Source organism: Nerophis lumbriciformis, linkage group LG06 (genome assembly GCF_033978685.3).
Source record: "Nerophis lumbriciformis linkage group LG06, RoL_Nlum_v2.1, whole genome shotgun sequence".
NCBI classification, from domain to species: Eukaryota; Metazoa; Chordata; class Actinopteri; order Syngnathiformes; family Syngnathidae; genus Nerophis; species Nerophis lumbriciformis.
The window spans coordinates 39481258-39492850 of record NC_084553.2 but is presented as its reverse complement, the minus strand read 5'-3'; the positions used below and the strand labels follow the sequence as shown (position 1 = coordinate 39492850).

Here is an 11593-nt window from a genome sequence, read left to right as displayed (position 1 = left end):
GAGATTGGTTCATGTGTGTGCTTAATATGTGGGGAGAAAATAGCAAACAACAAAAAAATGTTGAAGACATTTCTAGAACAAACATTTGCGAAAATATACCTAGCTGGAGAAGACAGAAAAGAGCAGTTTTGGAACTGCTGCGGAAAGCTGATCAGAGCAAAAAACAACAATTTAGTGAGTCGTTTTCTGTCTAGTGTTTGATTTCGTAAATACTATTTCATAAGTGGAGATACAAGTGGCGTTGTCGTCATTTCAGGGATCAAACAGAGTTTGCGGCTGTCGGTAGGTTTTATTTGGTTGGAAATGGGCTCAAATGGTTCTTTGGAGGCTGAAGGTTGCCGACCACATGAACTTCAATAGAACCATGTCAATAATATTAAATATAAGGCAAGCTCATCATGTTTTGTGGACATGGGGAAAAAGACAGAAGGAAAAAAGAAAGGTTTTATTTTCTCTTTGTGAAAAGGGTTTAAAAAGAGGCAAAGAGGACATTTGTAACACAATCCACAATACAGAGAAATATAAAACAATTACTGTTGTATCACATCTAATTGAATATGATTTTTAAAATCATAACTGTTCAACTTATATTCCATCAAGTTAATTATGTAAAATTGTTTTGTTTTATATAATAAGACAGCAGTTAATTTAAATTGAACGTTTGTTTTTGTGTGTTCAAAACAACTCCTAAAAAAAGTGCACATTGCATCTTGAAAATCTTTTCAAATGAAAGTGGAAGAAAATACATACAAAGTTCCATACCACAGCTTGAAATAATCCAAAATAAAGTTTATAAATAATCATCAAAATTAATTAGGGCTTGAGTCTTAAATTTGTTTCACTCAACCCTCTGTTCCCTTTTGACTATATTCCAATGAACGATCCATGTTCCACTAGATCCATCTTCTTTTATTGGATAAAACATGTCTTTAGTCTTTGTTTGGTTTGTTTGTTTGTGTTCACATTTCCTGTTGGTCCTGATGTGCACGGACTTCCTGTTCATGTCCTCCATGTTCTGCTGCAAAGGCTTCTGGGGCTTGTTGTCCATTGTGTTGATCTCTGTGTCGTATGGATTCATCCTCTTCTACTCTAGCGTCGTGTCGCACCTCCTCTTGAGGCTGAACACGTTCACCAGGATCTTGCAAGTCTTCCATCATCTCTTGGCCAACGTCGGACGGCTTCTCGTCTAAAGCAACCTTCTGATCCTTCTCAGGCCAGAGAGAAAATTCACAGTCAGATATATTGATCACCTTGCTATACTGTTGCTCATTTGACTCATGAATCATGAAACAAGATCACTATGAACACCTGATGTTAAAATGATCCATTCCATCTATTACGTGTGACGGTGTAAAGAACACGACATAAAATACAGTACTGGCTTGTAATGTCAAATTTGTTTAGGACTGACTTGTAATGTCAAATTTGTTTAACTCTAAAATATCTCTATAATGTGTTTATTAAATGACAATGAATCCTGTTTTTCGAATTATGGTCATCAGATGCAATATAGGAAAAAGAGATGTATTGTTTAAAAAGCCTACCTTCTATTTGTGATGGAGGTTCCAGAGTATACATGCATAAAAAAAGTATTTAAGTGCTGCTTTGCCACTTCCTGATTCACTTACTGTAAATGTTTAAGTACTTTGTCGAGATTTGAGTGTTTAAGTTTTATGTTCAAATGATGTAGGTTTTAGGGAGTATTCAAAGAGCATATAATGCGTTTCTAAATGTATGTGAAAGCTGTGTGGAGGGCTTATAAAGACTCGGGGTGAGGGATCCTGGAACGTAACCCCAGCAATAATCAAGCGAACATTTTATATTGTATATTTATTGATATGGTCAAAAACCTATAAATTTCCCTAAATCCAAACTTTGAAAATTCTAATATCTTAATATTTCTTTTGAATTGTAGCACCAAAAATACCCCCACATATCAATATCCTATTATTAAATAAAGTTAAATAACATTATTATTATTCATATTTAATTTTATTTTCAATGTATTAGATCAGCGGTGACAAACTTGTTTGCTTTGAGTGAGCTTGAAACTTAAATTATTACATGACTTTGTAATTGTTGACCACAGAGTATACAAAATAAGTATCCATTATTAAATGAACCATTCACAATACATAATTTTCCAAATCTTTAAATGTATTTCATAAATATTTATTTTTAATGATTGATTGGCAACACTAAATTGGCCCTGGTGTGTGAATATGAGTGTGAATGTTGTCTGTCTGTCTGTGTTGGGCCTGTGATGAGGTGGCGACTTGTCCAGGGTGTACCTCGCCTACCGCCTGAATGCAGCTGAGATACTCCAGCACTCCCCGCGACCCCGAAAGGGACAAGCGGTAGAAAATGGATGGATGGATGGATGGATATTATATATTATAAACATCCAATTTATTCCAATATTATTTAATGAATGAATTACTAACATTTTACGTACATTTTTTCCAAATGACTTATTAATTCAAATGAATTATTATTTTTATATATGCTTGCAATAAATAATCAGTACATTTAGTGCAGGTGCATGCAGTACCTGTATTTGAGGCAGCGGAGGAGAGAGCAGCTCTGAGGGAGCCAACAGACCATCTTGGTTTAGATCTTGAGTCTGAAGTAGCAAATCCACCATGGTCACCACCTGGGCTCCCAACAACAACCACACAGCACGCTGATATTTAAAATAACGATGATAATAATAAAATTTCAACACCGTTGTCTTCTCCTCACCATGTCATTGCTCTGTGACTCAGGTGCATGCTGGGAGTTGTAGTCAGACAGCAGCTTCATCATCTCCAAGCCGTCCAGGAGTCCACTGCGGTCGTAGTCGTAGAGACGAAACATATAGAACACCTCTGCCGAAACAACAGCAATAGCACAATAAATACCTTGAAAAGTTGTAGAGTCAGCATAGTCTGTCTTTTCTTTGTCAAAAGGAGAAGATATTTACTTACCTTGTTCCCACGTGTGGATCTCTTCGCCATCTTTTCTACTCAATTCAATGTAACGCTGCAGCAACCTTTGCACACACACACACACACACGCACACACGCACACACGCACACACGCACAACCCATCAATGTAAATTCAGCCATGTGGACTCTTTACTGCTCAGCAGTGTAAGAACATGTGATACTCTTGTGCAGGTCACTTCATTAGGTACAGTCCAATGATATTAATTGTACAAGAGAGACAATTGATTAGAAACAGCTCTCAGTGTTCAACATTATGTTTGTAAAGACAATGGATCGCACTACATATGTTCAACCAGCAGAGGCGCTGTTGATTCAGTCTCAATGAGCTTGATGTGCAAAGCAGATGATGTCAGCACATCCATCCATCCATCCATTTTCTACCGCTAGTCCCTTTTGGTGTCGCAGGGGGGGCTGGAGGCTATCTCAGCTGCATTCGGGCGGTAGGCGGGGTACACCCTGGACAAGTCGCCACCTCATCACAGGCCCAACACAGATAGACAGACAACATTCACACTCACAGTCACACACTAGGGCCAATTTTAGTGTTGCCAATCAACACATGTGCAGCAAAAATATTCTCATCATTACAACATTACAAGATTTAGAATATTCTGATTTTCGGCCGTTAATAATAATAATAATAATAATAATAATATCAATAAATTAGAGTTATATAGTGCTTTTCTATACACTGACAGAAAAGTGAGAACCCATCACTCATTCACACCATGGTGCTTGTAAAGACAGTGGATCTCATTACATTGTGTAGGTGTACTGTAATGCTGTGGTCAGTGAGTGAATGAGAGGTCAATTATAAGAATTTGCTTAAGAATGAGCAGATTTGGAGAATTGTTTATTCAAACCCACATGGCGACATATGGCAATACTATTGTACGTGTAATCGTATCAATATATAGGACAACCCTGCAGCTAAAGTCCACAGCGATCACACGCTGCATGACCCAATATAACACAAAAAGCCTGATTTAGTAAAGGTTTGTGTGTACTAAAATACCTGCAAACCTGATAGCACACGCAAAGCTGATCTACTAAACGTATGTAAAGTGGATTGTGTCTCCTAAGTCAGTGTTTTTCAACCACTGTGCCGCGGCACATTAGTGTGCCGTGGGAGATTATGTAATTTCACCTAAACGTGTTAAAAATATTTTTTGCAATCCAGTAATTATAGTCTGCAAATACAGTGCTGTTCTTGAGTGTCGGTGCCGTCTAGATCTCGGCAGCGTAACTGTGAAATACTCTTCCATATCAGTAGGTGGCAGCCGCTAGCTAATTGCTTTGTAGATGTCGGGAACACGTCGTGTGAGACGATGATGGTTTGTCGTGATCACAATATGCAGACGACAGCGGGAGGCAAAATGCACGTAAAAAGGTATCTAATGCTTAAACCAAAAATAAACAAAAGGTGAGTGCCCCTAAGAAAAGGCATTGAAGCTTAGGGAAGGCTACGAAGAACGAAACTAAAACTGAACTGGCTACAAAGTAAACAAAAACAGAATGCTGGACGACAGCAAAGACTTACAGCATGTTGAGCAAAGACGGCGTCCACAAAGTACATCCGAACATGACATGACAATCAACAATGTCCCCACAAAGAAGTATAGCATCCACACAACTGAAATAGTCTTGATTGCTAAAACAAAGCAGATGCAGAGAATAGCGCTCAAAAGAAGACATGAAACTGCTGCAGGAAAACACCAACAAAACGGGAAAAGCCACCAAAATAGGAGCGCAAGACAAGAACGAAAACACTACACAGGAAAACAGCAAAAAAATTCAAAATAAGTCACGGCGTGATGTGACTTGTCGCGAATTTACACCTACTTTAAATAATATTAATATTAATATTAATATTATGTCAGACCCACTCGACATCCATTGCTTTCGGTCTCCCCTAGAGGGGGGGGGGGGTACCCACATATGTGGTCCTCTCCAAGGTTTCTCATAGTCATTGACATCGACGTCCCACTGGGGTAAGTTTTTCCTTGCCCTTATGTGGGCTCTGTACCGAGGATGTCGTTGTGGCTTGTGCAGTCCTTTGAGACACTTGTGATTTAGGGCTATATAAATAAACATTGATTGATACTTTGAGACAAGAGCTATAGTGATTCATGGTTGGTTATGGTTTAATATCATATCCAACAATTGCGACAACAACTTTTTAATGTCAATATCGGCTGCTGAGTTTAATTTTTTAATGATTTCTGCTGGTGGTGTGCCTCCGGATTTTTTCAATACAAAAAATGTGCCTCGGCTCAAAAAAGGTTGAAAAACACTGTCCTACGGGATCAGAATAAGGCGTGTAATCCGTTTTGCGTATCTGTCTTCATTAATATGCAGAATATATGCTGTTCATCAAGACGCCTACAATACTGGGAGGAGAACATGCAAATATATTTTTACAGCATGTGCAATGTAATTAATCAACACTCATTTTGCGTTCTATTTAGCACGTTTGAAAAGGCCGTGCAAACTGACACACGGCTGTGAGGAGTGCTCGCGCTGCAAAGACACACGATGGCCAGAGAATCCTCCGTCCTACATGCACGTTTCAACATATATGAACGGTTAGCAATAAAAATTATAGGATGTATCGTCTATTCAGCAACATCCTTTTATAATTTCATAGCTGCTAGATGACTTGAGGGGCTGATTAAAACCAATTCAATCGATGTGTTTTAACATTTTTTAAATGACGTTTGTTTTGTTTCCACATAGACTGTATATTACTAAGATATATTCTATACGATAAAACCTTCTTGAAGTATGCATTTTTTGCATCTGAGCACAGTACTGCAGCCTCCCTCCGATGCACCTTCAGCAGTAAAAATAAAAGAAACAAAAAATGGTGTCAATGTAGATCAGGGCTGTCAAACTCATTTTAGCTCAGGGGCCACATTGAGAAAAATCTATTCCCAAGTGGGGCGGGCTGGTAAAATCACGGCATGATTAACTTAAAAATAAAGAAAACTTCAGATGAAAATTTACAAATCATAATGGGGTTTTTTTTACACTTACATGTTGCAGTGAATAGTATTTTATGTTCATTTGTAGTTATTTATGCTTTCTGAATAAATTATGTGATAATATGCATGTTTGAAAACATAGCAAAACACCGCAGCTAGGAGCATGATAACATGAATGTGCAGTAAATTAGAGTGTGTGTGGTGATGCCCCGTATAATAAACGCAATATCCTTGTTTAAACAAGGCGGTCTGCACCACTTTTCAATTGCACACGCAGTCTTAGTAGATTGCACGCAATAGGCCCACTAATAGTAAACGCTATTTTATAGAGTGCACACGCTCTTTACCGCGTGGTGTTTGGATCTTAGTAAAGCAGGCCCAAAGTGTACACATACACAAACTGTTGTTGTTACTTACCTTCGCTCTTCTTCTCCTGATCCAAAAGGATTGGTCAACACAACAGGAAGAACATCATCTGGATCCTCTCTGTCAAATGAGAACATGAATTAATATAACAATAATTCAAATTAATCTGTGCTGGCCCTGCGATCAGTTGGCGACTTGTCCAGGGTCTACCCTGCCTTCCACGCGAGTGCAACTGGAGTAGGCTGCAGACCCCCCGCCACCCCGAAAGGGACAAGCGGTAGAAAATGGATGGATGGATGGATGGATGGATGAATAATGGTGTCTGGAAGCAATTGAAAAACGCACTACATCCGTTTAACCAGCAGAGGCGCTGTTGATTCAGTCTCAACGAGCTTGATGTGCAAAGCACATGATGTCAGCACATCCATCCATCCATCCATCCAGTCTACCACAGCTGCCCTGGGGTAGACTGACGGAAGCGTGGCTGCCAATTTGCCCCCAAGACCCGTCCGACTACCAACAACTACATATTCCAGTGTGAGCGGCACTGGGAGCAAGGGTGAAATGTTTTGCCCAAGGACACAACGGCAGTGACTTGGATGGCAGAGGCAGGGATCGAACCTTGAACGGTCAAGTTGCTGGCATGGCCGCTCTTACCACTACACCACGCAGGACTCAAAAATTGTCAAAAATGGACGCCATGGAAAACTGGCATTTTAGGCCATTAACCATAACCTTTAACAAGGGTTTGGAAGGTTTTCCTGACCTCTTTGACAGAAAAGGGAAACAACCTGATTTTTTTTTTTTATTTGTGGACAAGCCTGCTGACTATGCAAGGCTTAAATGGACCCCACAAAATACATCAGCATTTTCTTTTAGACATTAGGCCTTTTTTTGGATCCTGTTGGTTATGGTTTTAATTTATTTGCAACATATGGTGCATTACACATTTACAGTTTCTCATTACAACATTTACGAAAAAGAGTAGGAAGAAGCAAAACGTTTTTAATCCTACCCCTTTTCAATTCCATAGCAATTTCTAAAATGTTTTTTTCCCACTTCTTGTGTTAAATTTGTAACACAGCTCAATTTGTAACACAAACAAATTCAGTAAATAATAAAGTTCTCATCAATAAATAGTTAAGTAAGTTGTGATTCACATAATGAGATGAATAAGATTATCTCATTTTGCAATAAGGTTCAAGATATTTATCAGGATTCTTTTTCCTTGGACTTTGTAAACATTCGACTTTGAACAGTTTCTTAAACTAATCATATTAATACATTGTTTGACATCTTTGCTTAATCTCTTCCATAATTTAATTCCACATACTGATTTGCTAATGCTCATGTTATACAAATGTTTTAAATGTAATAAAAAAATAATATTTTCTTAGTTTTATATTTCTCCTCTTTAATTGAGAAAAAATGTTGTGTATTCTTGGGTAGCAGGTTACAGTCTGTTTTGTGCATAATCTTACTTTTTTGCAAATGCACCGAATTGCAATATTTTTTTAACTATTTATTAAAGTTTTGAATGTTTCCTGGATGTCCTTGACAGTAAAGGAGCTATATTGCAGCACACTTAAAAATTGATCACATGAGAGGCACAGACTTTACAAAATAAATTGCTATTGCCATTTTTGGGTTCTCCCAAACCCACTGAATGAGGGTTTTTTACAAGGTATTGGGTACCTCCATGGCCGGAAAAGGAAACGAAAAAAAAAAGATTTTATAAAACACACAAACATGTTTAAAAAACAATATCTAACCAATTTAATGAACGTCAGACTGAGGTTTTTATCAATAGAATAGAAATAATTTACCTTTGTGAGCTCGTTAGCCCAGGTGCAGTGTGGGACCAGTGGACTTGGAGAACCAAAACCAGAACCAGAACACAGGGAGCCCGCCTGCTTAGATGTGTCGTCATGGTGACACCTATAGAGCAACATGTCAATTAATGAATGACAGGGTGCTTCATTAGAAATGTTACTGCAAATGTATTCCTAGCCTCTTCCTGCTCTGTCACTGATCATAATATAATGGCAAATGTACCCAAATCTAATCCATTATTATTATTATTGTTGTTATCCTCATTGTCTCCTGTGTTGCACAGTTAGCGCTGAACAGATCATTTGACGTACAGGTATTGAATTCTGCTAAGAGTTGTACCAGGAATTGTGCAACTTTGTTTTTTCTATGTAAAATTAGATTATTTTGCATTAAAAATATAAATTATTTACCTTGAATTAATTTATAGCACCAACATTTTTAATTCAAGTTTGATTAAAAATGTATAAAATACTTTTGACACAAATAAAAAAGTGAAATATTTTTGTTCAAATCTGCTTAGGGCCCCAGCTGTGTATTATTGTATTGTGTATAAGTGTCTTGTAATATACATTTATCGAGAATCTTGAACTCAATTGCTTAATTGGTAAAGGAAATTCAAATAAAAAGATTTGTAAAAATAAAAAATGTATCTCAGCCAATCATTAGATATGTTTAATGATAATAAAGTATATACTGGATATATAAACAATCATAAACACTTTAAACAATTTGAAACGTTACTAAAAACGTATTTCATAAAGGGTTAACTGTCAAAAATGATTGTCGACAATTACTCGTGCCACTCCATTAGGTACACTTGCATATGTTACAAACTGGTTGTGTCGGTTGTCATGGTTGAGCTGGTGTACCTAATGTTATGGCCACAGTCCTCAATCAGACGGCACACACAGCATGAGAAAAGGCGATAGACATCCATCCATCCATTTTCTACCGCTTATTCCCTTTGGGGTCGCGGGGGGCGCTGGAGCCTATCTCAGCTACAATCGGGCGGAAGGCGGGGTACACCCTGGACAAGTCGCCACCTCATCGCAGGGCCAACACAGACATGTATGGTAAAAATAAACATCAAGTCCCTGAACGTATCACACGCATCAAAGCATACATTTTAGTTCCTAATGAAGTAAAATGCGGTGGTCCAGTTTGCCGAATGAACAATAGTACGCAATGTAGAAAACACACAAACACAAAGAGTGACTTACCTGGGATGCAGGTGGAAATGAGGACATGTGAAGGTAGAGGTGCAGTGTTGCGTTCACGTCCAGGAAGCGACTCTGCCTTCTCTTGCTGCTGGTCCGTGAACGCGCCTCGGCCTCTGCACTGCGTCAGGCGCGCGCTCCCGAGTGGAAAGTGCTCTTCGGTCCAAGAAGTCTACGTGGAACATCCCAGAAGACATCGTCGTCTGTCTCAGCCACGTCCACAGCACACAATAGCACGCCAGCCTCCTCCGGCTGAGCCAAGCTTGGCTTCCATTGCTCGCATAATCTACAGGAGGGTAATAATTACACCCGAAAATTACAAGAATTCGACATTTTCATAACTCTGCTCTTTACTTACACAGTTAGAGAATTGAAGTGTACTACACAGTGGAAATAAACACGTCGTTGGTCTTTTATAGAACCAGGAAGTAAAAGCTCACGCGGCAGTGAAGCCACGTGACTTCCCCCGACCAATTAGAGAACATCTAAATAATGATCAAAATATGAAATAAGTATGAAATAATGCTAAAACCACAAAGTACCAAACATTGTTGTGGATTGCAGTTACTTTATCAAAATGTGGAAATAAAAATGTGGAAATAATAATTAATATCGTAAATATATTTAGCCTTGTAATACATTTAAGCAATTCTGTAACTAAATACAGTAATATTTTTGTCATCTTTGCATGGAAATTCAACATAAGACAAAAAATAAAAGTACATGAAAAAGGCGTTTCTTGATAACAACTACACTACATATATAGGTATTGCTGAAGTAGAGTATATTGCAAGACTTTTGTTCATGTTAAAATGTTTTCTATGTTTCATTTTATGAAACATGTTTAGATTGTGTTCTATCTAAACATATATTTAATTATATTCAATATTGATAAATAATACCTTTAACATCTCAATCTACACAATTAAAAAAGTAGACAACATTTCTCAAGCAAAAAAAAAAGACATGTTACATTTGAATAATACAATGAAACAAATACTACTACTATTAGGATTGCTAGACTATTGTTATGTTTTCCTCCACTGGGTAACTTTTATTATGGTTTATGATTTAAGTTTATTTTGAACATGCTTACAGTTAAAACATGATACATCACAATTTCCAGTTTCTCTTTACAACATGTCCGAAAAGGACTAGAAAGAAGCAAATCGTGTTTAATCCTACCCCTGTTTATTTCATAGAAATTATTAACACATTTGTTTACTTCCTGTTCTTAATCTGTAATTATTTATTTATTATTTATTTGTTCACTGTTCTGTTACAGAGAACAATGAAATTGGATAAAATTGCTATGGTATGAAAAGGGGTAGGAATAAATAAGCTCTGCTTCTTCCTACTCCTTTTCGGACGTGCTGTAATGAAACAACTGGAAATGTGTGATGCATTACATTGTATCGTATGCATGTTCGAAATAAACTGAAACTGAACTGAACTGAAACTGAAATAAGTTGTAAATAATAGAAAAAGATGAATACGATTATCTAATTTTTAATAAGGTTCACAATGTTTATCGATGTTCTTGTTCTTTGTAATTGAACAGTTTCTCAAACTAGATCCTATTAGTACTTTGTTTGATTTCTTTGCTTAATCAATTTCAATATTAAATTTCACATACTGAGGTGCTAAAGGTTTTAAGTGTTGTGCGAGCATACAAATGTTTTACATTACATTTTTCTGTAAGGTTATATTTCTCCTCCTTTTTTGAGAATAATTGTTGTATGTTCTTGGGTAGCAGAAGTACAGTTTGCCTTATGCATCATTTTAGCTGTTTGTAAATTCACCAAATCATTGAGTTTCAACATTTTTGATTCAATAAATGTCAAGCTACAGTAAAAAGAGTCTTAAATGATTACCGTTGTGAATGAATCAATGTGGTTCAATTGAAAAGCATCAGTCGGTGTCATTCCAGCAAACAGTTACTAGAAGGCAAAACACTAAAAAGTAATAGATTAAAAACCCTCACAAATAAATAAATGAATGACTACTATTTCACAGTACGGATTTGATTGGCAACACTAAATTGGCCCTAGTGTGTGAATGGGAGTGTGAATGTTGTCTGTCTATCTGTGTTGGCCCTGCGATGAGGTGGCGACTTGTCCAGGGTGTACCCCGCCTTCCGCCCGATTGTAGCTGAGATAGGCTCCAGTGCCCCCCACGACCCCAAAGCGAATAAGCGGTAGAAAA

General features: G+C 37.5%; 1 protein-coding gene across 2 annotated transcripts; it reads right to left on the bottom strand.

The window, feature by feature from the left end:
• Nucleotides 1–279: 279 nt before the first annotated feature.
• Nucleotides 280–9840, bottom strand: cgref1 (cell growth regulator with EF-hand domain 1). 2 transcript variants are annotated; one of them, XM_072913373.1, is made up of 9 exons: nucleotides 9747–9840; nucleotides 9392–9674; nucleotides 9041–9214; nucleotides 8165–8276; nucleotides 6390–6458; nucleotides 2967–3031; nucleotides 2743–2867; nucleotides 2552–2653; nucleotides 280–1205 (listed from the first exon to the last, which is right to left on the bottom strand). In XM_072913373.1, exons 4-9 carry the CDS (start codon nucleotides 8266–8268, stop codon nucleotides 960–962), a joined length of 711 nt encoding a protein of 236 aa, XP_072769474.1. In that variant the 5' UTR covers nucleotides 8269–8276; nucleotides 9041–9214; nucleotides 9392–9674; nucleotides 9747–9840; the 3' UTR covers nucleotides 280–959. The 2 variants fall into 2 exon arrangements, with proteins under 2 accessions (XP_072769474.1, XP_061820281.1); XM_061964297.1 differs by lacking the exon at nucleotides 9041–9214.
• Between the last annotated feature and the right edge of the window lie 1753 nt (nucleotides 9841–11593).

Excerpts from the sequence above, each read along its gene's own strand:
- cgref1 (XM_072913373.1), bottom strand. The coding sequence starts at position 8,268 with ATGACGACACATCTAAGCAGGCGGGCTCCCTGTGTTCTGGTTCTGGTT. Across the intron at positions 2,654-2,742 it reads AGTCACAGAGCAATGACATG|GTGGTGACCATGGTGGATTT; the intron begins GTGAGGAGAAGA and ends TTGGGAGCCCAG. Across the intron at positions 1,206-2,551 it reads CTCCGCTGCCTCAAATACAG|GATCAGAAGGTTGCTTTAGA; the intron begins GTACTGCATGCA and ends TGGCCTGAGAAG.